The sequence below is a fragment of the Chiloscyllium plagiosum genome, unplaced genomic scaffold, assembly GCF_037043375.1.
Source record: "Chiloscyllium plagiosum isolate Xiang-an unplaced genomic scaffold, Cpla_swu_hap1 HiC_scaffold_1, whole genome shotgun sequence".
Lineage (NCBI taxonomy): Eukaryota > Metazoa > Chordata > Chondrichthyes > Orectolobiformes > Hemiscylliidae > Chiloscyllium > Chiloscyllium plagiosum.
In genome coordinates, this window is record NW_028270139.1 from 168,633,624 (window position 1) to 168,661,589 (window position 27,966).

General features: G+C 45.3%; 1 protein-coding gene across 1 annotated transcript in view; it reads right to left on the bottom strand.

Annotated features, from left to right (window-relative positions):
* Positions 1-20,439, bottom strand: part of LOC148152283 (retinol dehydrogenase 11-like) — a 44,020-nt gene extending 23,581 nt beyond the window's left edge. Inside the window, exon 1 of the mRNA XM_087992212.1 lies at positions 20,205-20,439. Within this exon, the coding sequence (XP_087848338.1) occupies positions 20,205-20,382 (178 nt within the window). The 5' untranslated portion in view covers positions 20,383-20,439. The remainder of the gene's footprint in view (positions 1-20,204) is intronic.
* Between the last annotated feature and the right edge of the window lie 7,527 nt (positions 20,440-27,966).

Genomic DNA, 27,966 nt, shown 5'->3' on the forward strand with positions numbered 1-27,966 from the left:
TTCTATAAAATGGACATTTTGCAAGGTGTCACTATCTATTTCCCTGCAGTCTATATCTTCCATGTCCCTTTCCACAGTAAATACTGACACAAAATACTCATTTAGTATCTCTCCCATTTTCTGCAGCTCAACACAAAGGCCACCTTGCTGATCTTTGAGGGGTTCTGGATTAGTGGGGCTGGAAGAGCACAGCAGTTCAGGCAGCATCCAAGGAGCTTCGAAATCGATGTTTCAGGCAAAAGCCCTTCATCAGGAATAAAGGCAGAGAGCCTGAAGGGTGGAGAGATAAGTTAGAGGAGGGTGGGGGTGGGGAGAAAGTAGCACAGAGTACAATAGGTGAGTGGGGGAGGGGATGAAGGTGACAGGTCGGGGGGAGGAGTGTGGAGTGGATAGGTGGAAAAGGAGATAGTCAGATAGGACAAGTCATGGGGACAGTGCTGAGCTGGAAGTTTGGAACTAGGGTGAGGTGGGGGAAGGGGAAATGAGGAAACTGTTGAAGTCCACATTGATGCCCTGGGGTTGAAGTGTTCCAAGGCGGAAGATGAGGCGTTCTTCCTCCAGACGTCTGGTGGTGAGGGAGCGATGGTGAAGGAGGCCCAGGACCTCCATGTCCTCGGCAGAGTGGGAGGGGGAGTTGAAATGTTGGGCCACGGGGCGGTTTGGTTGATTGGTGCGGGTGTCCCGGAGATGTTCCCTAAAGCACTCTGCTAGGAGGCTTCCAGTCTCCCCAATGTAGAGGAGACCGCATCGGGAGCAATGGATACAATAAATGATATTAGTGGATGTGCAGGTAAAACTTTGATGGATGTGGAAGGCTCCTTTAGGGCCTTGGATAGAGGTGAGGGAGGAGGTCTGGGTGCAGGTTTTACAGTTCCTGCTGTGGCAGGGGAGAGCCAGGATGGGAGGGGTGTTGTAGGGGGGCGTGGACCTGACCAGGTAGTCACGGAGGGAACGGTCTTTGCGGAAGGCGGAAAGGGGTGGGGAGGGAAATATATCCCTAGTGGTGGGGTCTTTTTGGAGGTGGCGGAAATGTCGGCGGATGATTTGGTTTATGCGAAGGTTGGTAGGGTGGAAGGTGAGCATCAGGGGCGTTCTGTCCTTGTTACGGTTGGAGGGGTGGGGTCTGAGGGTGTAGGTGCGGGATGTGGACGAGATGCGTTGGAGGGCATCTTTAACCACGTGGGAAGGGAAATTGCGGTCTCTAAAGAAGGAGGCCATCTGGTGTGTTCTGTGGTGGAACTGATCCTCTTGGGAGCAGATACGGCGGAGGCGGAGGAATTGGGAATACGGGGTGGCATTTTTGCAGGAGGTAGGGTGGGAAGAGGTGTAATCCAGGTAGCTGTGGGAGTCGGTGGGTTTGTAAAAAATGTCAGTGTCAAGTCGGTCATCATTCCTGGAGATGGAGAGGTCGAGGAAGGGGAGGGAGGTGTCAGAGATGGTCCAGGTAAATTTAAGGTCAGGGTGGAATGTGTTGGTGAAGTTGATGAATTGCTCAACCTCCTCGCGGGAGCACGAGGTGGTGCCAATGCAGTCATCAATGTAGCGGAGGAAGAGGTGGGGAGTGGTGCCGGTGTAATTACGGAAGATCAATTGCTCTACGTAGCCAACAAAGAGACAGGCATAGCTGGGGCCCATACGTGTGCCCATGGCTACCCCTTTGGTTTGGAGGAAGTGGGAGGATTCAAAGGAGAAATTGTTAAGGGTGAGGACCAGTTCGGCCAAATGAATGAGAGTGTCAGTGGAAGGGTACTGTTGGGGACGTCTGGAGAGGAAAAAACGGAGGGCTTGGAGGCCCTGGTCATGGCGGATGGAGGTGTAGAGGGATTGGATATCCATGGTGAAGATGAGGCGTTGGGGGCCGGGGAAACGGAAGTCTTGGAGGAGGCGGAGGACGTGGGTGGTGTCTCAAACGTATGTGGGGAGTTCCTGGACTAGGGGGGATAGGACAGTGTCGAGGTAGGTAGAGATGAGTTCAGTGGGGCAGGAGCATGCTGGGACAATGGGTCGGCCAGGGTGGTCAGGCTTGTGATCTTGGGAAGGAGGTAGAACTGGGCAGTGCGGGGTTCCCGGACTATGAGGTTGGAAAATGTGGGTGAGAGATCTCCTGAGGAGATAAGGCTTTGTATGGTGTGGGAGATGATGGTTTGGTGATGGGGGGAGGTGGGGTCATGGTCGAGGGGGCAGTAGGAAGAGGTGTCCTCGAGTTGGCATTTGGCTTCAGCGGTGTAGAGGTCAGTGCGCCAGACTACCACTGCACCCCCTTTATCTGCTGGCTTGATGGTGAGGTTGGGATTGGAGCAGAGGTATTGGAGGGCTGCGCGTTGCGAGGGTGAGAGGTTGGAGTGGGGGAGGGAGGTGGACAGGTTGAGGCGGTTAATGTCCCAGCGGCAGTTGGAAATGAAGAGGTCGAGGGCAGGTAAAAAAAACCCACCACCAGGGATATATTTCCCTCCCCACCCCTTTCCGCCTTCCGCAAAACAAACTACAGGCTCCTGATCTTTGAGGGGCCCTATTCTCCCCCTCGTTACCCTTTTGTCCATAATGTATTTGTAAAAGCTCTTTGGATTTTCCTTAATTCTATTTGCCAAAGCTATCTCATGTCCTCTTTTTACCCTCCCGATTTCCTACTTAAGTATACTCCTACTTCCTTTATACTCTTCTAAGGATTCACTCGACCTATCCTGTCTATACCTTCCATATGCTTCTTAGATTAGATTACAGTGTGGAAACAGGCCCTTCGGCCCAACAAGGACAGGCAAAATCCGAGGACAGGCAAAATCGACGTTTCGGGCAAAAGCCCTTCATCATTATTCCTGATGAAGGGCTTTTGCCCGAAACGTCGATTTTGCCTGTCCTCGGATTTTGCCTGTCCTTGGATGCTGCCTGAACTGCTGTGCTCTTCCAGCACCACTAATCCAGAATCTGGTTTCCAGCATCTGCAGTCATTGTTTTTACTTTGGCCCAACAAGTCCACACTGACCCGCCGAAGCGCAACCCACCCATACCCCTACATTTACCCCTTACTTAACACTACGGGCAATTTAGCATGGCCAATTCACCTGACCTGCACATCTTTGGACTGTGGGAGGAAACCGGAGGAAACCCACGCAGACACGGGGAGAATGTGCAAACTCCACACAGTCAGTCGCCTGAGGTGGGAATTGAACCCGGGTCTCTGGCTCTGTGAGGCAGCAGTGCTAACCACTGTGCCACCGTGCCACCCACCGTTCCTTCTTTTTCTTAACCAAACCCTCAATTTCTTTAGTCATCCAGCATTCCCTACACCTACCAGCCTTTCCTTTCACCATAACAGGAATATACTTTCTCTGGATTCTCGTTATCTCATTTCTGAAGGCTTCCCATTTTCCAGCCGTCCCTTTACCTGCGAACATCTGCCCCCAGTCAACTTTCGAAAGTTCTTTCCGAATACCGTCAAAATTGGCCTTTTTCCAATTTAGAACTTCAACTTTGAGATCTGGTCCATCCTTTTCCATCATTATTTTAAATCTAATAGAACTATGGTTGCTGGCCCCAAAGTGCTCCCCCACTGACACCTCAGTCACCTGCCCTGCCTTAGTTCCCAAGAATAGGTCAGGTTTTACACCTTCTCTAGTAGGTACATCCACATACTGAATCAGAAAATTGTCTTGTACACACTTAACAAATTCCTCTCCATCTAAACCTTTAACACTATGGCAGTCCCAGTCTATGTTTGGAAAGTTAAAATCCCCTACCATAACCACCCTATTATTCTTACAGATAGCGGAGATCTCTGTACAAGTTTGTTTCTCAATTTCCCTCTGACTATTAGGAGGTCTATAATACCTCCTCTCCTGACATTGCAAAACACAGTCATTTTGCCTTCAGGAATTGGACCTGGGTATGAATGAGGAAAAAAACTCCTGAGTTAGGGGGGAGTGGTAGGAACGGGATTCCTCATCAAAAGGGTAGATCTGACCAGATGGGCTGGATGGCCTCTTTATGTGCAGTCTATAAATCTGACAGTGGAGAATCTTTGCAACATCCCCTCCCCCTCTCTCTCTCTCTCTCTCTCTCTCTCGACAGCTGCTTGCATAAATATCCAATGTTAAACTAACTCTTCTCGGTGTTTACAATCTGCAGGAAATTGTCTGAACATGTTGCCGTGCTGCGCCTCACTGGCTAAGTACTGGAAATCAAGTCCTGCTATCTCTGGAGTAAGAGTGACAGATTTTAAAAGCAATGAAAATTTCCCAAGTTCCACTCTCTTTTAGACCCACAGAAAGCACAGACCAGATTTCGGCACAGGCTTTTTAAATTCAGTCACAGAAAGAGGGCCTCACTGGCTAGGACAGCATTTATTGCCCAGAGGGTAGTTAAGAGTCACCCACATTTCTATGGGGTTGGAGTCACATGTAGGCCAGACCAGATAAGAATGGCAATTTCCTTCCCTGAAGAACATTAGTGAACCAGAGAGAGAGTCATAGAATCATAGAGATGTACAGCATGGAAACAGACCCTTCGGTCCAACCCGTCCATGCCGACCAGATATCCCAACCCAATCTTGTCCCACCTGTCAGCACGCGGCCCATAATCCTCCAAACCCTTACTATTCATATACCCATCCAGGTGCCTTTTAAATGTTGCAATTGTACCAGCCTCCACCACTTCCTCTGGCAGCTCATTCCATACACGTACCACCCTCTGCATGAAAACGTTGCCCCTTTGGTCTCTTTTATATCTTTCCCCTCTCACCCTAAACCTATGCCCTCTAGTTCTGGACTCCCCGACCCTAGGGAAAAGACTTTGCCTATTTGCCTATTGCCCCACAGAATTTTGTAAATCTCTATAAGGTCACCCCTCAGCCTCCGACGCTCCAGGGAAAACAGCCCCAGCCTGTTCAGCCTCTCCCTGTAGCTCAGATCCTCTAACCCTGGCAACATCCTTGTAAACCTTTTCTGAACTCTTACAGGTTTCACAGCATCTTTCCGATAGGAAGGAGACCAGAATTGCATGCAGTATTCCAACAGTGGCCTAACCAATGGCCTGTACAGCCGCAACGGGACCTCCCAACTCCTGTACTCAATAAAATCGATGTTTCAGGAAAAAGCCCTTCATCAGGAATAAAGGCAGAGAGCCTGAAGCGTGGAGAGATAAGCTAGAGGAGGGTGGGGTTGGGGAGAAAGTAGCATAGAGTACAATAGATGAGTGGGGGAGGGGATGAAGGTGATAGGTTGGGGGCGGGGGAGGGTGGAGTGGATAGTTGGAAAAGAAGATAGGCGGGTAGGACAAGTCATGGGGACAGTGCTGAGCTGGAAGTTTGGAACTAGGGTGAGGTGGGGGAAGGGGAAATGAGGAAACTGTTGAAGTCCACATTGAAGCAAATGTGGCTGTGGTAGTGAGTCTGTTTCAGGACATGGTTGAAGAGCTTCAGGGCAGATGAAATGACCTGGGAGTTGCTGTGGGAGAGGGACTCCCTGAGATTCTTGTAGAGAGAGGAGGAAAACTTCTTCAAGACAGGCATCCTTGCAAGAGGATTCGCAGAGGGTTAAAGTCAACGAGGTAAAAACAATGACTGCAGATGCTGGAAACCAGATTCTGGATTAGTGGTGCTGGAAGAGCACAGCAGTTCAGGCAGCATCCGAGGGGCAGTAAAATCAACATTTCGGGCAAAAGCCCTTCATCAGGAATAAAGGCAGTGAGCCTGTAGGGTGGAGAGATAAGCTAGAGGGTGGGGGTGGGGAGAAAGTAGCATAGAGTACAATAGGTGAGTAGGGGAGGGATGAAGGTGATTCCCCTTCCTCCACCTCACCCTAGTTCCAAACTTCCAGCTCAGCACTGTCCCCATGACTTGCCCTACCTGCCTATCTTCTTTTCCATCTATCCACTTCACCCTCCCCCGCCCCCAAACTATCACCTTCATCCCCTCCCCCACTCACCTATTGTACTCTATGCTACTTTCTCCTCACCCCCACCTCCTCTCACTTATCTCTCCACCCTTCAGGCTCTCTGCCTTTACTCCTGATGAAGGGCTTTTGCCCAAAATGTCGATTTTACTGCTCCTCAGATGCTGCCTGAACTGCTGTGCTTTTCCAGCACCACTAATCCAGAATCCTGTACTCAATACTCTGGCCAATAAAGGAAACATACCAAACGCCTTCTTCACTTTCCTATCTACCTGCGACTCCACTTTCAAGGAGTTATGAACCTGCACTCCAAGGTCTCTTTGTTCAGCAACACTCCCTTGGACCTTACCATTAAGTGTATAAGTCATGCTAAGATTTGCTTTCCCAAAATGCAGCACCTCGCATTTATCTGAATTAAACTCCATCTGCCACTTCTCAGTCCATTGGCCCATCTGATCAAGATCCTGTTGTAATCTGAGGTAACCCTCTTCGCTGTCCACTACACCTCCAATTTTGGTGTCATCTGCAAACTTACTAACTGTACCTCTTATGCTCGCATCCAAATCATTTATGTAAATGACAAAAAGTAGAGGACCCAGCACCGATCCTTGTGGCACTCCACTGGTCACAGGCCTCCAGTCTGAAGAACAACCCTCCACCACCACCCTCTGTCTTCTACCTTTGAGCCAATTCCGTGTCCAAATGGCTAGTTCTCCCTTTATTCCATGAGATCTAACCTTGTTAATCAGTCTCCCATGGGGAACCTTGTCGAACGTCTTACTGAAGTCCATATAGATCACACCTACCGTTCTGCCCTCATCAATCTTCTTTGTTGCTTCTCAAAAAACTCAATCAAGTTTGTGAGACATGATTTCCCACGCACAAAGCAATGTTGACTATCCCTAATCAGTTCTTGCCTTTCCAAATACATGTACATCCTGTCCCTCAGGATTCCCTCCAACAACTTGCCCACCACTGACGTCAGGCTAACTGGTCTACAGTTCCCTGGCTTGTCCTTACCACCCTTCTTAAACAGTGGCACCACGTTTGCCAACCTCCAGTCTTCCAGCATCTTACCTGTGACTATCGATGATACAAATATCTCAGCAAGAGGCCCAGCAATCACTTCCCTAGCTTCCCACAGAGTTCTACGGTACACCTGATCAGGTCCTGGGGATTTATCCACCTTGACCCGTTTCAAGACATGCAGCACTTCCTCCTCTGTAATCTGGACATTTTGCAAGATGTCACCATTTATTTCCTTGCAGTCTATATCTTCCATATCCTTTTCCACAGTAAATACTGTTGCGAAATATTCATTTTGTACCTCCCACATTTTCTGTGGCTCCACACAAAGACCGCCTTGCTGATCTTTGAGTGGCCCTATTCTCTCCCTAGTTACCCTTTTGTCCTTAATGTATTTGTAAAAACCCTTTAATTCTATTTGCCAAAGCTATCTCATGACCCCTTTTTTCCCCTTCTTATTTCCCTCTTAAGTATACTCCTACTTCCTTTATACTCTTCTAAGGATTCACTCGATCTACCCTGTCTATATCTTCCATATGCTTCCTTCTTTTTCTTAACCAAACCCTCAATTTCTTTAGTCATCCAGCATTCCCTATACCTACCAGCCTTTCCTTTCACCATAACAGGAATATATTTTCTCTGGATTCCCATTATCTCATTTCTGAATGTTTCCCATTTTCCAGCCGTCCCTTTACCTGCGAACATCTGCCTCCAATCAGCTTTCGAAAGTTCTTGTCTAATACCGTCAAAATTGGCCTTTCTCTAATTTAGAACTTCAACTTTTAGATCTGGTCTATCCTTTTCCATCACTATTTTAAAACAAATAGAATTATGGTCGCTGGCCCCAAAGTGCTCCCCCACTGACACCTCAGTCACCTGCCCTGCCTTATTTCCCAAGAGTAGGTCAAGTTTTGCACCTTCTCTAGTAGGTACATCCACATACTGAATCAGAAAATTGTCTTGTACGCACTTACAAAATGCCTCTCTATCTAACATTTAACTCTATGACAGTCTCAGTCTATGTTTGGAAAGTTAAAATCCCCTACCATAATCACTCTAGATGGATTTTTCCTAACAATTAACAATGGTTTCATGGTCAATATTAGACCCTTAATTCCAGATCCTTTACTGAATTTAAATTCCATGATCTGCCTTTGTGGGATTTAAACTCAGGCCCCCAAAACATTAGCTGTATTTTGGGATTAATAGTCTAACAATAATACCACTGGGCCATTGTTTCCCCAGTGCTATTATTGATACCTAGTCCACAGACCAAATCAGCTGCTTGTGGCTGGTTGAATCTCCATTTTGTGATGACACTATGGCTTCAAAAGGTGTATTTTATCCTGGATTTTATTAATGAAGAGAGGTTGAAAGCGCGATGGTGAGCTGTCTGTTCCAAGCCCATAAAGTAAACAGTGTGAGAGGCCTTGCGTTTTCTTTATGCTGGAATAATTAAAGCAGCCTGAAGGGGTGGGGTCAAGCTCCCAAAGAACCAGGATTTTAATTTAAGTTTCAGTGGCTGTTGGGGTTTGGAAGCTGCTATACATCTCTCCTTGGTACAGCAAATTACTTGGGTTCTCTCTCTCTCTCTCAAAATTTTCTCCTAATGCTCTTTCTTCTTGAAATGTCAGATATCACACAACCACCAGATAAGAGTCCAACAGGTTTATTTGAAATCACAAGCTTTCAGAGTGCTGTTCTTTCATCATCTCTGAGTGGTTAGTATCCCTGCCTGTCATGTGGGAGACCGGGATTCAACTCCCCAGTGGAGAGCCATGTTATGAAGGTGTAAGGGGTACTGTACCTTTAAGGGAGTAGAAAAGCTAGCAAGGACCTCGAGAAGCACAGACAGTACTGGAAACTTTAAAATGTAACCTTTGATGAACAGCTAGATAAGCTTGGTTGCCTTGATACAAAATCAAATTCAAATTCAGCCAATCAGTTTAAATTATGCCCCAAGATACCAAACTCCAATCAAGTTTGAATTTAGTATTTTGACAATATTAAAGCCAATGAAACAATCCAATGATTTGGGATATAAGACTTGGAAAAATTGAACAGTTAAGGGAGAGCTGCCAAGGCACCAACATATGCAGACTGCCGCAGAATAGCTCTCTTAAAGGTACCTTTATCTATCAAGGACCTGTAAAACAGAAACCCCTAAGAAGAAGCAAAAAAAGACAGAGGAAGATACAAAGAGAAGATTCGACAGCTGGCTCGTTTTGAAATTTGAACTTTTTGGTAGATCTTAATCAGGGGTTTTATCGGACCTGTATTTTAGAAAGGAAAGTATAAGATAGCTTCGAGAAAGGCATTGTAAATAGTTATTAGTTAATTATTCTCTGTCAGACTTAAAACAAATAAAGTTGTTAGTTTTATTTTAAATAGTGACTTTTGGGATAGTTCCTTGCCTCTCAAATTTTCACAGATTATCACATGGGTAAATATTTTCTGTGTGGCCGGTTTAAATTAGCGGAGGGAGGGGCAGTTTAGCCCGTGTCTTAACAGTTTGGGGGCTCGTTGCTGGGATTTAGCCGTTTGGGCGCTCGTCCAAATTTTCCAATAGAGTTAAGTTATTCCTATTCTTCTTCTTTTGTCTATATTTTAACTACAGTGTAAGAGTAAAGTGTATTTTGCTTCAAGCCTGGTAGTTTGACCAATTGAATTGCATCCAGAACACAATGCCTTGCACTTGCTTTTAACAATTAGAAAACATTGGGGTCTAGGCTTTCTTCCCAATATATTTTGAGTAGGTTTAGTCTGGTCCATAGCAAACTGGGGGCTCTTGTCAGGATCAAAATCTCCAATTCCAGATCGGGTTTAGGATTATTGGACTCAAAAGACAGTGAGCGGTGATTGTTTTGTGTTCTCTTTTCATTTGGATTTGGTTCATTTAAACAGAGTGTGCCTTGTGTAATAATGGCTATTTCTGTCAGTAAGAGTTCCCCGGGGGTGGAAGAAGTCACTTTGGGAGTGGGCAAGGCAAGGCCATTGGAATCGGCAGACAAGTTGGAGTTGGTATTGCGTTTATCTGTGAGAGAAAGGGTAATTGCAGCGATATATTAACATTTACAATTGCCAGGAACATAATTGGAATGTTTGGAAATGGATAAAATTTGATTGTAAATGAAACAGCTTGAACATGAAAAGGCGGCACGGTGGCACAGTGGTTAGCACTGCTGCCTCACAGTGCCAGAGACCCGGGTTCAATTCCCGCCTCAGGCGACTGACTGTGTGGAGTTTGCACATTCTCCCCGTGTCTGCGTGGGTTTCCTCCGGGTGCTCCGGTTTCCTCCCACAGTCCAAAGATGTGCAGGTCAGGTGAATTGGCCATGCTAAATTGTCCGTAGTGTTAGGTAAGGGGTAAATGTAGGGGTATGGGTGGGTTGCGCTTCGGCGGGTCAGTGTAGACTTGTTGGGCCAAAGGGCCTGTTTCCACACTGTAAAGTAATCTAATCTAGAAATGAAACAGTTTGAATTGTAATAGAAGAGAGGGAGAAACAGAGAGATTTTGAACTTTGGAGGTTAGAATTGAGCTTAAAATGGTGGAGGGAGGAGTGAAAGGTAGCAGTGAGGAGGATAGTGATGGAGAGCTATCCCATTGTCGCCATAGGCCTGGTGGGAATCTGTTTAAATGTCCAAGCATCGACTAAGTTTGATGGGAATGATGTAGAAACCATTTTCATTTCATGTGAGAAAGTGGCTAAACAAATGAAATGGCCAGTGATCATGTGGGTTTTGTCGATCCAAACAAAACTTGTAGGTAAAGCCAGTGAGGTATTCGCATCACTACCAGAGGAGGCATCTGGGGGTATGAGGAAGTGAAGAAAACCAGCTTAAGTACATATGAGCTTGTACCAGAAGCCTATAGACAATGTTTCAGGAATCGAAGGAGGGACCCAGGTCAAACATGCACTGAGATTGAAAGGATCAAACAAATTAACTTCATTAGGTGGGTAAAGGCATTGAAAAGAAATCAAACATATGATGCTTGTAGAGAGATGATTGTTTTGGAAGAGTTCAAAATTCACTTCCTGAGGTAGTGAGAACTTATGTGGAAGAGCAGAGATTTAAAAAAGCAAGATTAGCAGCTGAAATGGTTAATGATGATGAGTTGGTCCATAAATCAAAGTCCATTCAGTTGCACAGGATGCTTCTTACATTCATTTCTCAGCGTACACTCACTTTGCACTTTACTGGAGGCTACAGACTGTATGAAGGGTTTGGTGAGAAAGAAACTTCTTGGCATATTTCAGAATACTGTCAAAAATCACATGACACCGAGTTATATTCCAACAGGTTTATTTGAAACTGCAAGCTTTTGGAACCCCCATTCTCTCCTCAGGCAGCTCGTGGGAGAGAATACATTGGACATAGAATTGATAGATTAAAAATCAAAGGCTCATACAACTGATGTGAATGTATTGAACAAATCTAGATGGCTGTTAAGTCTCTAATCAGTTAGAATGGAGATGCAAGGATTACTATGTAAATCTCAGAATTTCATTCAAGTCACTGCCCCGAGATTATTCTGATAAAACCTGAAGTTAAGGTAACACCTCAGGTGACAGGGTGGAAGGCCGTGTTGATGAATGGACATTGCACAACAATCACCGGACAGGGACATTCATGTAAAGAAAAAGCCCTTTGATCTTTCACTTATAAAGTTTGTGTCCGATATATTCTCTCATGATAATATATGCTCTCTCATGATAATATATGCTCTCTCATGATAATATATGCTCTCTCATGATAGAGGAAGGAGCAAGGGCTCCGAAAGCTTGTGGTTTCAAACAAACCTGTTGGATGATAACTCAATGTCATGTGACTTCTGACCCAGTCCTCCCCAGTCCAACACCAGTACCTCCACATTCAGAATACTGTCAATGGGGTTGGCACAACAGCTGTACACTGCATCCTTCTCTGTCAGTTCTTTTATCAATTTGGAATGATGGCCTGGACTGGTGGACTTTGGGACAGCTTAGGTTCTTAGCTTAGGAAAAAATAGACCAGATAAGTTTTGTTTGTTTGTGAGGGCATGCCTGGACATTAATTGCATCCTTCACTAAGAGCTTCTAACTGACGCAGCGACCCTCCTGTTCGACCCCACAGCTAGACAGCAGAAATTAGAGACAACATAAAAACTGCAGATGCTGGAATTAAAGGTGGACAGGCAGGAGGCTGGAAGAACACAGCAAGCCAGGCAGCACCAGGAGGTGGAGAAGTTAATGTCTCGAGTGTAAGAAAGGTTACTCCCAAAAATATTGACTTCTCCATTTCCTGGTGCTGTCTGTCTTGCTGTGTTCTTCCAGACAGCTATTAATGAGGTCAGTATCTGGGAGTTGGGAGTCTATGTTCAAGCAGATAGAGTCATAGAGATGCACAGCATGGAAACAGATCCTTCGGTCCCAGCCGTTCATGCTGGCTAGATATCCCAACCCAATCTAGTCCCACCTGCCAGCATTTGGCCCATATCCCTCCAAACCCTTCCTATTCATATACTCATCCAAATGCCTCTTAAATGTTGCAATTGTACCAGCCTCCACTACTTCCTCTGGCAGCTCATTCCATACACGCACCACCCTCTGTGTGAAAAAGTTGTCCCTTAAGTCCCTTTTCAGTCTTTCTCCTCTCACCCTAAACCTATGCCCTCTAGTTTTGGAAACAACCTTGGCTATATATCCTATCCATGCCCCTCATGATTTTATAAACAACAAAAGGTCACCTCATCAGCCTCTGACGCTCCAGGTAAAACAGCCCCAGCCTATTCAGCCTCTCCCTATTGCTGAAACCCTCCATCCCTGGCAACATCCTTGTAGATCTTTTTTGAACCCTTTCAAGTTTCACAACATCCTTCCTATAGCAGGGAGACCAGAATTTTGTGCAGTATTTCAAAAGTGGCCTAACCAATGTCCTGTACAGCTGCAACAAGACCTCCCAACTCCTGTACTCAATGTTCTGACCAAATGAAGGAAAACATACTAAACACCTTCTTCACTATCCTATCTATTTGTGACTCCATCTTCAAGGAGCTATGAACCTGCACTCCAAAGTCTCTGTTCAGCAACACCACCAGGACCTTACCATTAAGTGTATAAGTCCTGCTCTGTTTGTTATTGAATAGTGACTGAGTCCTCAATCAGTCGATCAGGAACAAGAATTCAAAGTTCTGAGGAAGGGTCAATCAACCTGAAATGTTAACTCTGATTCCTCTCTGTAGATGCTGCCAGACCTGTTGAGCTTTTTCAGCATTTTCTGGTTTTGTTTCAGATTTACGGGATCTGCAGTTCTTTCATTTTTTATTCCGAATTTACATGTTATTGTTTTGAACTATGCTTTCTGAGAGTTGGTTCTGGGATGCTGCTGAGACAGCGCAGAGTTTGAAATCTCCCTGCCTGATCTGATAGCTCAACTTCCCAAAGAGAGGAAAGCACCAGGACAGTTGCTATCTTTGCCTGGGTGAACTGAGAAGGTGATTCCTGTCAGTGTTTTGGAAAACAGTCCACACTTCTGTCTGTGACCAACACATCATGAAGGGTATTTAAGCAATGTGGCAAGATATTTTTTATTTTCTTTTATTTATCCTTTAACTGAGTTTGTTTGTCTTTTGTGGGAATGGGACTGAAAGCAAATGTTTTGAATTTAATTTTCTTTCTGCTAACATTAGTTTGTATTTTTTTGTCAATTTTTTATTGAGAAAAACATTTTTAAGTTTTTTTACAAAATTATAGAATCACTACAAAATAGAGTGGCAACTTTATAATATAATGACAATAACAGTAAACAAATTACTGCTTTACTCCACTAACATGAGAGAGAAAAAGAAAAACCCTACAAAAACTACAATTCAATAAATAACTAGAGGAAAAAAAGAAAAAAGAAAAAATAACCAAAATAAAATTAAACCAAGTGATATCAAGGTAACTTAAATTATATTCAATTAAGTTCTACACTAGGTGCAATCCCACCAAAGCTCCCCACCATTGGGAGCATTAGTGAGCAAACACAGGATTCTTCCCCCCCCCCCCAGGGTCTCCCAGACTGCCAGTCATAGCCGTCATGACGACACTAAGGCCCTGGTCAATATAGCCAACACGTCTGCATCAATATAATTCAAAAATGGCCACCATGTTCAATAAAACAGTTCAGTTTCCTGGTGCACCTTCCTCATAAGGAAGTCCAGGGGGATGTGCTCCATAACTAATCTACACCAGCCCGAAAGTCCCGGGGGATTCACCAGCTCATTAGAATGTTCTTTCTCGCACAAAATGAAAGAATATTAAACAATTGCGTCCAGAGAGGGAAGATTTGGAAGACCCAAAAGGAGGGACACCAGATCCAACTTAACCTCAGTTCCCAAAACCTCTTCCAAAATGAGTAAGAGTACCAACCTCCATTTTATATTTGAGGAACACTGGGGACACTTCTGTCTTGAATTTCACAAACCGTTCCGGTGCCAAATGAGCCCTGTTGAGTACCTTCAGTTGGATAGCCTGGGTCCTGTTACAAATTGAAATCTTCCTAACGTTCTCCAAAATATCCTCCCACGTCTCTGATGAAATTTCCACCCCCAATTCTTGAGTCCCGATTCTGCAGAGCTGCTCAATGTCCTTTCAAACATTACTTCCTAGCAAGCGACAGAGGGTGCTGACCGAGAGAGTGCCCATAGACTGGAGCACTCTCCTTTCCATATCCGACTTGCAGGGACTAACCATCGATGTAGGCTTTTTTTGTATAAAGTCCCTAACCTGGAAGTAACGAAAGAGATCTCTCCTAGGTAGCTCAAAGTTCTGATTCAGCTGCTTGAAAGACATCATTACCTCCCCGTCAAATAAATCTCCCAGACAGGAGATTCCCCTAGACTCTCAGAACTTAAAGCCAGAGTCCATTAACCCCGGCTGGAATCCCAACATGCCTACTACGGGTGTGAAAAGGGAAGTTTTTTGTAAGTTGTTCTCACCTTGCTGCATCATTCTCCTTGCTTTAACCGTGTTATGGACAATCGGCTTTTTGCAGTGTTCCATAACGATTCTCGTCATGTCCATAAACAACAAATTAATGAGGGGGCATTTTGTCTCGGAGGCTTCAATGTCCAACCAGATTGATCGGGGGGTCCTGGCAAGCCCAGTAAGCCACACCGGATGGTAAGGAACTCAATTGATATTTCCTAAAGTCTGAAAAATCCAAACCTTCCCTCCCCTGTGGAAGCTACAATTTATCCAGCTTAATAAGAGGCCGCCTATGACGCCAGATAAAAGATCTGAACCAACTGTAAAGCCTGCACAGTGTTTGCCTGGTCAGCATCAAAGGGAGCATTCCCATGGGATATAATAAATGAGGAAGAACATTCATTTTAACCAGAGCAATTCTGCCCAACCAAGATATTGGAAGATCTTCCCAGCGCCGAAGGTCCTGCCTTATCTTCTCTAGCAACTGCAAATAGTTAGCTTTATATAATTGATTGAAGACCAGGGTATTAAAAATTCCTGCATACAGGAAACCTCCCTGTCACCACCAGAAAGGGAAACAGGTTCCATCCCCAAAATCGGATTTCCAGTAAGGTCTCCCACAGGCATGGCCTCCCACCTCATGGAATTAATTTTATGCCCTGACAACAGGACAAATACATTAATCACTTGTATTAAGATGTCATTGGAACAGTTAAAAAGAGAAGGACATCATCTGGATAGAGGGTAATTTTTTGCCTGCCTGACCCTACCTCTGGGGCAGATAAATTGGGATTGTCTGAATGGCTTCCACCAGTGGCTCACTCACCAATGTAAATAATAGTGGTGAGAGAGGGCACCCTTGATGGCAGCCTCTGCTGACACTAAACCTATCTGACCGTATACCATTAGTGAGAACTGCTGCTTTCGGATCACTCTACAACACTGCCTCCCATTTGGTAAAAACTTCTCCAAGACCAAACCGTTCCATAACGTAAAAGAGGTACTGCCACTCCACCCGATCAAATGCTTTCTCTGCGTTTAGGGAGACTACCAAACCCGGTATTGCTCTTTGTTGGCATATTTGGACCATATTTAATACTCTTCTAACGTTGTTGGTAGACCTACGACTCTTAATAAAACCTGTCTAATCCTCCTTTACAATAAAAGGCAATATCCTCTCCAGCCCTAACACCAGCATTTTTGAAAGAATTTTAAAATCCATGTTCAGTAATGATATAAGCCTGTACGAAGTGCAATCCTCTGGGGCTTTCTCTTTCTTCAGGATAAGAGAGATATTTGCTTCTCTTGAATAGGATGGGAGGCTATTCATTCATCCTGACTGAATGAATGAATAATTGTACATATCCAAGAGTGGCCCAGCCAAGAAGTCAATAAACCCCTTATAAAACTCACTCTGAAATCCATCTGGTCTGGGCGCTTTACCACTCAGGAGCAGTCTCACTGTCTCCTGTACTTCCTGAATTGTCAGGGGGGCATTCAGAAAGGACACCTGCTCTGAGGTTACACCCGGAAGGTCCAGGATCCTAAAAAAGGATTCCAGCCTCATCATTCTGACCTCACAGCCCTCCGACTGATACAGCTCAGAGTAAAACTTTCTAAATACTGCATTAATCTTTTTAACATTACAAGTAAGAGTCCCAGCACTCTCTCTGATGGGTGTGATAGACTGGGGGGCGATTCTTCTTTCTGGCCAAGTACGCTAGATATCTACCCAGTTTATCACCGTACTCAAATAATCTCTGTTTCACAAAAGAGATTTCCCTCTTTTGCTGTTTGGGTGAGTGCAGCATTCAAAGTAGCCCTAAGGGCTGTAATCCACTGCAAGTTAGTTATAGATGGTCTGTCAAAGTATGCTAACTCAGCCGCCTTCAGGTGAGCCTCGAGCAAACATTGCTGTTCTCCCCTCTGTCGCTTCCGGGTCGCAGAGTAAGAAATAATCAAACCCCATGCATAGGTCTTAGCAGTCTCCCACAGCACCGATGGATTACTGGCTGTATCTAAACTAATATCCAACAAGATTTTAAATTCCCACGACAAATACTTTACAAACTTGCTATCTTTCAGGAGGAAAGGGTCCATGCTGCAGTGCTGGAAGCACATCCCACTACCACCAGCCTGACCTCCATGTACACTGCCACATGATCAGAAAAGGTTACGTTCCCTATTGTGCAAGACAGCACCGAGTTCAAAAAGGTCAATGGGACAAAAAACACGTCAATTCTAGTAAGCACTTATATGGGTTAGATAGATAGGTGAAATCCCTATCTTCAGGGTAAAGACATCTCCACACGTCCACCAACCCCAACACCCTGTTCAGGTCCACCAACTGCCTGGATTGCAGAGACATACCTGTGAGACCCCTGGGCATCCTGTCCACCTAGGAGTGAATAATATGATTAAAGTCTCCCCCTATAATTGTGTGACATGCCCAAAAGCCATCAACCTGGAAAGCGCATCCGTTAAAAATTTGAGAGGATGTGCCGAAGGGCAATATACATTCAAAATCCCATATTCCTCTCCATGTATTAAAGCTTTAAGAATATAAATTGCCCACATTCATCCTTGATTTGGCCTAACATTTGAAATGGGAGGTCTTTCCGGATGATTTTGGCTACTCCTCTACTTTTCAAATTAAAGGATGAGAAAAACACCTGGCCAAACCCTCCCTGTTGCAACTTCAAATGCTCTTTATCAGTTAAATGTGTTTCTTGCAGCAAGGCTACATCAACCCTCTCTTTTCTAAGGCATGACAGTATCTTCTTTTACTTAATTGGTGAGTGACTCCCCTTAACATTTCAGGTGCACCATCTGAAACAATCTGAGACTCCCCGAGAGGAAGAACCCCACTCGTAGCACACCGAGTGAAAACCATGAACTGTTCGTATAAATTTAAAAATACAACTTCCATAACTACCAAATCAAAACTTCTAACAGCTACTTCTACAACAAACTAACATATAAAACGAATGAAAGGAGACTTTCCCCCTTGCCCACAGGGGGCGCTCATACCACCCATTAGCCGCTCCATGGCTCCTTCTAGCTGAAGCCATACCCTCGCCCCAGACAACACAAACTAAGAAAAAAAATCTTATAGCAAGAAAGTTAAAAGTGGGCACTCAACCCGCCCCCTCCATAATACAACCCGAGACACTCCGAGTACAACAAAATAATGTAACCTCTCCTTGCTTCCTCCAACCACCCCCACCCCCTGCATCCCACACCAGGAAAGGAAAACAAAAGGAAATAATAAGAAAAACAAAACAGGGAAACAAAGGATGACGGGACGGGAGAGAGAAGGGAGAGGAGAGAGAAAAAGAAGAAAACAGGAAACAATTATGACCCCGACATTAAAAAAAAACCCCAAGACAGTGCTCCCACCCCAACAACCAGGTTAACCAGGCAAATTACAGAGAAAAAAAACAAAATAAACATATAGTTTAAGCCAGTCTATTTCAGAGCCTCCAAGAAGTCCTTTGCCTTTTCCGGTGAGTCAAAATTGAACACGGACCCTCCGTGGCTAAAACGCAGTATCACCGGATAACTGACGGAATATTGGATATTCAAGTCCTTCAGCTGTTTTTTTTACCTCATTGAAATTCTTCCTCTTACAAATCACGATTGAGAGAAGTCTTGGAAAAGCATAATTCATGATCCTTTATATATCACAGCCCCTGTGGATCCTTTCCCAGTGCTCTAGAGGCTTCCAGCAACATTTGTTTGTCTCTATAGTGCTGGAGTCGCACTGGGAGTGGGTGGGCACGCTGCCTCTATTCCTGATGAAGGGCTTTTGCCTGAAACGTCAATTTTCCTGTTGAACTGCTGTGCTTTTCTAGCACCACTCTAGTCTGGAATCTGGTTTCCAGCATCTGCAGCCCTTGTTTTTACCTGGGTCAGTGGTTAGCACTGCTGCCTTGCAGCACCAGGTTCGATTCCAGTCTCAGGTGACTGTCTGTGTGGAGTTTACACATTCTCACCGTGTCTGCATGCGTTTCATTTGGATGCTCCGCTTTCCTCCCATAGTCCAAATGTGTGCAGGTTAGGTGAATTGGCCATTCTAAATTTGCCCATGGTGTTCAGATATGTGCAGGTAAGGTGCATTAGTCAGTAATGTAGAGTAATAGAGTAGGGGGAATGGGTTTTGGGTGGGATATTCTTTGGAGGTTTGGTGTGGACTTGTTGGGCCAAATGGCCTGTTTCCACACTGTAGGAATTCTATGATAATATACATCAGAAGGGTTATTTGGATATAAACTAAACACAAGGGTTTGGGTGAAAACAAGTCTTTGTCACTGAGTCAAAATGTTCAGAGAATTAGTGTAGAATGAATTCTGTCATTCCGTGGGAACGTTTCAAAATAGCACTTCAACTTGAGATCACTTTGGGAGGTTCGGGAAGACATCAGGCAGACACAAGTCTTTTGATATCCCATCAGCTACAGATTTTGTACTGTAATGGGGTCTTTCAGCTGAAGGTAAATGGGGGTCCGTTCAGTTATCCGACCCTCCCAGTATATCAAGTATTATTTTTATTTCAAAAATATACTTTATTCATAAAATTATTTTGATATCTATGCAATTGGTGATGCTATACATATGTGCAGGTTTAAGAGCGTGTACAGAGTAATGTTTGTGCACGGGGGCGGGGGCGCTGATGTCTGAACAATTAAACTTGCAATTTCGAAACTTCTGTTAGGTCTTAAACTATACATATCTGCACAAGTCTGTATATTGACCATCCAGGTATTTTGCTGAGTTGTCAGCGGGACGGTATAGTCTGTATAAATATTGGACTGTATGTGTAAGAGAGGTCTTTGGTTTTGTGTATTTACTTGATGTGTAACTGTACAGAACAGAACTGCTTTTGTGTCAATGTAGATAGACAAAGTTTTGTTTTAGGAATTGAGTATATTTTTGAAATACAAAACAAAAATGTACAGCGTCTGAGGACTGGAACTGTTGTGTATTTACTTGATGTGCAACTAAGAACTGCTCTGGCGTCTGGAAGGCTGTCAGTTGAGTGCAGGAATCTCTCTGAGGAGATCTATGACTCGTTAAAATGCAGATTCCATCGCAACATTTCGTTTGCAAATCGTCTGTTTTGCTGAGTTTAACTCAGAAAAAAAAATCATTAAAATTAAGATTCGAACGAACTTTCTTGAGGGAGGACCTGTTGGGTGTAGTATCCAGGGACTTGTCCCAAGCGCAAGGGCTTCCGTTTCACTTTTTTTAAAACCAGCAAGACAGTGTGTCCAGTCCCTGGTGCGGATGATTGGGGAATTCTGCACCGAGAGGGGAAGGGGAATCTAATGGAAAACTCTTACCTGTGTTTGCTCCAGTGACAATGGCCGTTTTGCCGCTGAGATTCACTGGACACTGTCTCGGTTTCCATGACCCCTTCTTCAGTAGCCTGACAATAAAGTACAGAAGCACAGAGACGGCGAACCAGACAGGATGAGAGATCAGTGAAAGGAGCTGAGCACAGAGCTGAGTTAGTTCCATGCTTTTCCTGAGTGAGCGTGTAGAGAGTAATGTTTGTGCACGGGGGCGGAGGCGCTGATGTCTGAACAATTAAACTTGCAAATTCGAAACTTCTGTTAGGTCTTAAACTATCAATCAGGATTTGCAAAGGAGGTGGGATCCTGCCAAGAGGCGTTTGGTTTGTTGGACGAACAACGTCATAGAACTTGTTTACAAATTATAACGAATGGAAATGCATCCAGATCAGCTCGAGGCTAAAAAGCCAAAAGAGGCTGGAAATCAGAAACAAAAACAACCCCCAGAAATTGCTGGAGAAACTCAGCAGGTCTGGCAGCAGCTGTGGAGAGAAAGCAGGGTTAACCTTCCAGTGACCCTTGAGGAGAGACAGCTTGCCAGATATCACAGCCAACATTGGAGCATCTTACTTCTTTGCTTGGTAACACCAACAAGGGACAAGATTGCTTTACTATTCGATAAACTGATCTGATTTTAACCTTAACGCTACACTCCTGCAAATCCCCAATCACCTTTAACCCCCCTTGGACATCAAGGGGATTCTGAAATCTCCTAAACCTCTGAAATAGAAGTTTCCTCATCTCAGTTTTAAAGTATTTTTAAATGATCTTGAACCACATTCAGATTCTCTCACGCCCTTTCACGTGCAAAGCTGTTTGTTATTGTCAATAATGTCCATAATGGTGAATTCTCAGGATTATAAATGTTGCTGGCAACAGATCACTCTAATTGGTCTAAAATGCAATCCTGAAACAAAGCACCTGCCCTCCCCCATCACAGACCTCCTCCTAATCCCTCACTTCCTGCTACATCTCCCCCATCTTCACTGCATCCCACCCTCCGAACAGTAATCTGCTGACTAGGGGAGCCAATTGTAATCCAGAGACCAAGTGAATTTTCTGGGGACCCCGGTTTCAATCCCCCACACAGCAAACAGTAGAATAAGAATTCAGTAAAACATCGAGAAAATCTACTGCCAATTGACAGAAAAACCCATCTGGTTCACAAATGCCCTTCAGGGAAGGACATCTGCCATCCTCATCCGGTCTGCACGACATGTGACTCCAGACCCTCAGCAATGCGGCTGATTCTCAATTGCCATCTGAAGCAGCCTAGTAAAACATTCAGTTGTACTAATCGCTACAAAGTCTCAACAAAGAAATGAAACCAGACAGATCACGTGGCATCAAACCTAGGCACTGGAAAAGACAACAGCAGAAACAGCCCTGTTGACTCTGCAAAGTCCTCCTTACAAATATCAGGAGGCTAATGCCAAAGTTGGGAGAACTGTCTCACAGACTAGATCAAAGGCTTTTGATGAAGGGTTTTTGCCCGAAACTTTGATTTTCCTGCTCCTCAGATGCTGTCTGACCTGCTGTGCTAATCTTGACTCTAATCCCCAGTATTCACAGTACCCACTTCCATCCTGTCTCACAAACTAGTAAAGCAATAGCCTGACACAGTCATACTCATGGAATCATACCTCACAAAGTCCCAGACACTACCATCACCATCCCTGGATATGTCCTGTCTCACCGGCAGAACAGACCCAGCAGAGGTGGTGGCACAGTGGGATGCAGTTGGGAGGGAGTTGCCTTGGGATTCCTCAACATTGACTCCAGACCCCAGGAAGTCTCCTGGCATCAGGTTAAACACAGGCAAAGAAATCTCCTGCTGATTACCACATATGTCCTCCCTCGGTTGATGAATCAGTACTCCTCCATGTTGAACAACACTTGGGAAGCTTTGAAGATGGCAAGGACACTAAATCTACTCTGGGTGGGGCATTTCAATGCCCACTATCAAGAGTGGCTTGGCAGCAGGACTACTGATCAGGCTGGTCTGGTTCAAAAGGACATCGCTGTTCGGAAGGAAGGATGATGCTCTGAGAATTATTTTCCAATCTTCACTGGTCACAGATGAGGTGCCAGAGCACTGGAGGAACACAAATGTGGTTCCATTGTTTAAAAGGGGACAAAGGAAATGCCAAGCAATTATAGGCCAGTTAGTCTGACTTTAATCGTGGGAAAATTGTGAGAATCAATCCTGAGAGATTGGATAAACTGTCATTCAGAATAATAGAACATAGAAAAATACAGCGCAGTACAGGCCCTTCTGCCCTCGATGTTGCGCCGATCCAAGCCCACCTAACCTACACTAGCCCAATATCCTCCATATGCCTATCCAATGCCCGTTTAAATGCCCATAAAGAGGGAGAGTCCACCACTGCTACTGGCAGGGCATTCCATGAACTCACGACTCGCTGAGTAAAGAATCTACCCCTAACATCTGTCCTATACCTACCATCCCTTAATTTAAAACTATGCCCCCTCGTAATAGCTGACTCCATACGTGGAAAAAGGTTCTCATGGTCAATCCTATCTAAACCCCTAATCATCTTGTACACCTCTATCAAGTCACCCCTAAACCTTCTTTTCTCCAATGAAAACAACCCCAAGTGCCTCAGCCTTTCCTCATACGATCTTCCTACCATACCAGGCAACATCCTGGTAAACCTCCTCTGCACCCGTTCCAGTGCCTCCACATCCTTCCTATAGTATGGCGACCAAAACTGCACACAATACTCCAGATGCGGCCGCACCAGAGTCTTATACAACTGCAACATGACTTCAGGACTCCGGAACTCAATTCCTCTACCAATAAAAGCCAGTACGCCATATGCCTTCTTCACCGCACTATTTACCTGGGTGGCAACTTTCAGAGATCGGAGTACATGGACACCAAGATCCCTTTGCCCATCCACACTACCAAGTATCCGACCATTAGCCCATTAATATGGACTGGCCAGGGATAGTCAGCTTGGCTTTGCTAAGGGAAGGTCATGCCTTACAAATTTGATTGAATTCTTTGAGGAAGTGACAGAGAGAATCAACGCAGCGGATGTTGTCCACACGGTTTTGCAAGGTCCCACATGACGGACTGGTCAAAAAACATAAAATCCAATGGGATACAGGGGAATGTGATGAATTGGATCCAAAGTTGGCTCAGTGACAGGAAACAAAGGGTAATGGTCGATGGTTTGCGAATGGAAAGCAGTTTCAAGTGGTGTTCCATTTGGCTTGGTGCTGGGACCTCTGCTGTTTGTTTTGTACAGTATCGATTTGGACTTGAACATGGGCAGCACAATTGGGAAATTTTGCAGATTTCACAAAGATTAGCCGTGCAGTGGATTGGGTTGAAGATAGCTGTAAACTCCACAATGGTACAGATGCTGCCAGACCTGCTGAGCTTTTCCAGTAACTTCTGTTTTTGGAACCGTTTTTTTGGTTTTTCTGGCACAGATGGGTTGGTGGAGTGGGCAGGAAAGTGATGAACTGAATTCAGCTCTGGTAAGTGGGGGGGGGGGGGGAGGGGGGGTCAAACAGTAAATGGGAAATACACAATAAACAGGAATATACTGATGGGGTGGGTGAAGTGAGAGATTTTAGAGTGCACAGGTCCCTAAAAGTTGTAGTCCAGGCTGGTAAGGTTGAAGTCCAGGTCGGTAAGGTTGTAGTCCAGGTGGGTAAGGTTGTAGTCCAGGTCGGTAAGGTTGCAGTCCAGGTCGGTAAGGTTGTAGACCAGGTTGGTAAGCCAGGTGGGTAAGGTTGTAGTCCAGGTGGGTAAGGTTGTAGACCAGGTCGGTAAGGTTGTAGTCCAGGTCGGTAAGGTTGTAGTCCAGGTCGGTAAAGCTGTAGTCCAGGTCGGTAAGGTTGTAGTCCAGGTTGTTAAGGTTGTAGTCCAGGTGGGTAAGGTTGTAGACCAGGTGGGTAAGGTTGTAGACCAGGTGGGTAGGGTTGTAGACCAGGTGGGTAAGGTTGTAGACCAGGTGGGTAAGGTTGTAGACCAGGTGGGTAAGGTTGTAGACCAGGTCGGTAAGGTTGTAAAGAAGGCATATGGAATGGTCTCCTTCAGTAGCAGAGGTATAAAATATAAAAGTCAGAATATAATGATGAAACTGAATCAGACACTGGTGAGGCCAGTAATGGAGTATTGTGTGCAGTTCTGAGAATTACAGGAAGGATGCAATTTCTTTGGAGAGAGTGCATTTACTGGAATGTTTACAGAGTTGGAGAATTTTAGATCCAATGTGAGATTGGAGAGCTCAGGGCTGTTTTCCTTGGAACAGAGAAGGCTAAGGGGTTACATGTTACAAAGTTGTGAGGGCTAGAGATCGAGTAAACAGGAGGAATCTATTTCCCTTGGCAGAGAGTTCAAAAACCAGGAGTCAGAGATTCAAGCTCAGTGGCCGAAGCATTAGAGAGGATGTGAGGACCTGTTTTACACAGAAGGTGATGGGTGACTGCAATTCGCTGCCTGTGTTGGTGTGGAGGCAGACACAAATTAATTCTTTTAAAATGTCCCTGGATCTTTACCCTAAGTGCTGTAAGCTGCAGGTCCACGGACCTTGTGCAGGAAGATGGGATTAGGAAGGGCATCTGGGGGTCTTTGAGAAAGCGTGGACAAGATGGGCTGAATGATTCTTTCTATGCTGTATCATTTCTCTGGTTCTCTGTTAGATTGGGTCTGTGATGGGTGGTAAAGAAAAAACATACTTAACCTCTTCCTTACCAATCTGTAGATATATCTGTCCATGACAGTATTGGTAAGAGTGACCACTGCACAGTCCTTGTAGAGATGAAGTACTGCCTTCACACTGAAAATATCCTCCATTGTGCTGTGTCGCTCTCTCACCGTGCTAAATGGGACAGACATCGAATAGATTCAGCAACTCAAGACTGAGAATCCATGAGGTGCTGTTTTGCTGAAAAAAAGCACACAACCTGCAGGCAGTCAATCCATATAACATTTTATAAATTCCACTTTGGAAATAGAACCAGTCTGACTCATGATTAGGATACAGACAGACTCTAACCTCACACCTTTAATGCATTGTCTGAGCTGAGACGTCACCTTTTTAAATAAAACCTTAAGTCATCTTGAGAATGTGACTTAAAAGAAGTTCTGGGATTTACATATTAATTACCGAAACCTGCAACCATTCTAAAAGATGAAAAGAATTAACAGCAATCTAGGGTTGTTCAATATGTCATTTTAATTGCATGATACTGTGATCTTTTGCTATAAATGGTGTCTTATGATCCTGTTCCACTAGCTACCTGATGAAGGAGCAGCACCCTGAAAGCTAGTGCTTCCAAATATAACCTGGTGGGGCATGATTTTTAACAGTAAATGATAGACAGAGCTAAGTCATCCCACAAATGATGGATCAGATTTAAGCTCTGCAGTCCTGCCACGCCCAATCGTGAATGGTGGTGGAGGATTAAACAACTCACTCGAGGAGGCAAATATCTCCATCCTCAATGATGGAAGAAACCAACACATCAGTGCAAAAATATAAGGCTGAAGCTTTCACAGCAATCTTCAGCCAGGGGTGCCAAGTGGATAATCCATCTTGGCCTCCTCCAGTGATCCCCAGCATCACAGATACCAGTTTTCAGCCAATGTAATTCACTCCACGTGATATCAAGAAACAGTTAGAGGCACTGGAAACTGCAAAATCTACGGGCCCTGACAACATTCTGGCAATAGTACTGAAGACATGTGCTCCAGAACTTACTGCTCCCCTAGCCACGCTCTTCCAGTACAGTTATAACACTGACAATTACCCAAATATGTTCTATACATAAAAAAGCAGGTCAACTCTAACGCGGCCAATTACTGCCTTGTCAGTCTACTTTTGATGATCAGTAAAGTGATGGAAGGTCTCATCAACAGAGCTATCAAGCAGCACCTGCTCAGCAATAACCTGCTCAGTAACGCCCAGTTTGGGTTCCACCAGGGTCACTCAGCTCCTGACCTCATTACAGCCTTGGGTCAAACATGGCCAAAAGAGCTGAATTCCAGAGGGGAGGGGAGAGTGGTTTCCTTGACATCAAGGTTGCATTCAACCAAGTGTGACATAAAGGAGTCCTAGCAAAACTGGAATCAATGTGTATCAGGGGCAAACTCCACTGGTTGGAGTCTTTTTTTTATTTTTTTTTTAATAATTTAACCCCCACACTACCACCTAAGTGCAGTAGTGCTTATTTTATCCCCAGCACCCATGGTGTGTGTGTGCAGGTGTGAGACACAGTGGAAGACAAAGTGTACGAATCTTTATTCAATTTCCACCACCAGGAAGATAGGAAAACACCCAGGTGGCCAGTGACAAACACTGCCCTTCACATCAAAGGGCAGTGCTGTGTGATCAAAACAGTGAAGGGGAGGGTAGGGACTAAATCAAAATAGAATTGGAGGGAGAAATGATGCACTCCACTCCCTGCGGCGCCCACCTCTCCCTGAACAACTCCAGGGTGTTGGTGGACACCGCGTGCTCCTTCTCCAAGGACACCCGGGCCCTAACGTAGCCGCGGAAGAGGGGCAGGCAGTCGGCCCTAACGACCCCCTCCATGGCCCGCTGCCTGGACCTGTTGATGGCCAGTTTGGCCAGGCCCAGGAGCAGACCCACGAGGAGGTCTTCAGACCTGCCCTCCCTTCTCCGTACCGGGTGCCCGAAGATCAGGAGCGTGGGACTGAAGTGCAGCCAAAAACAGAGAAGGTTTTTAAGAAAATCAAAAAGGGAGTGCAAACGCCCACACCCAATATATACGTGGTCCACGGACTCCACAGCGCCACAGAACAAGCAGTTGGGCTGGGAGTCCGTGAACCACCGCAACCTGCGATTGTAGGGGACTGCTGCGTGCAGCACCCTCCACCCCAGATCCCCGTGAGAAAGGGGGAGGACTCCCGCGTAGAGAGCCCTCCACTGGGGATCCCCACCGCCCGGTGGCAAATGGGCACGCCAAGACGTGTCCGGACGGTGGATGAGGGAGAAGAGGTGGACGGTGTGCAGCAGCAGTCGATACAGGGTTCTTCTTTTCACTTCCTTGAAAGAAACAAAATTAAAATTTCGGAGGCGGCTCAGGTTGTGGGGCACAGGCTCCCGCGGGAAGTACGGGACCTTGGGGTCAATGTGAAATTCCGTCCGGGCTGGGGTGAGCGCGGACGGGATCCCACTGCACACCTGAGCGTCCTCCAACTGGTGCACTACGTCGGGTCCGAGCACCGCCGTTTTAAGGCCTCGGATGGCGGTGGCCACGTACTGGACGTCTACCGCTGCCCTGCCTGCTATGTCCTGCGGCAGTGTCCAGCCCAGGCCCCCGGCACCCAGCACGTCCCCGACCCTGGTCACCCTCGTCGCCACGGCCCTCCCCTCCGACAGCCACTCGAACCCGCGAGCTGGTTGGAGTCTTACCTGTGTTGTGTATAAATCACCACATGGTACCTTATTAAGAAATCTCATACAATCAAATACTGAAACAATTATTCAAATTTTATTGCAATTAGCAGCCAAAATAAGACCCCACAAGTAAGTAAGTTAAATCTCATGACTCAATTGGCTATTACCTGATTAATGGTGCAATTTAGCTATGCTTCCAACAAACAGAGCCTGTATCTGATGTGTCCAGAGTTCAATCCTTGTGCAGTGCTTTTCAAAACTCTGCTACTGAGAATTCCTAGAGTTCAATTCTCATATCATTTTCTCTCTTTCATCACTGATGATTGTTTAGAGTCTTTCATCATAAT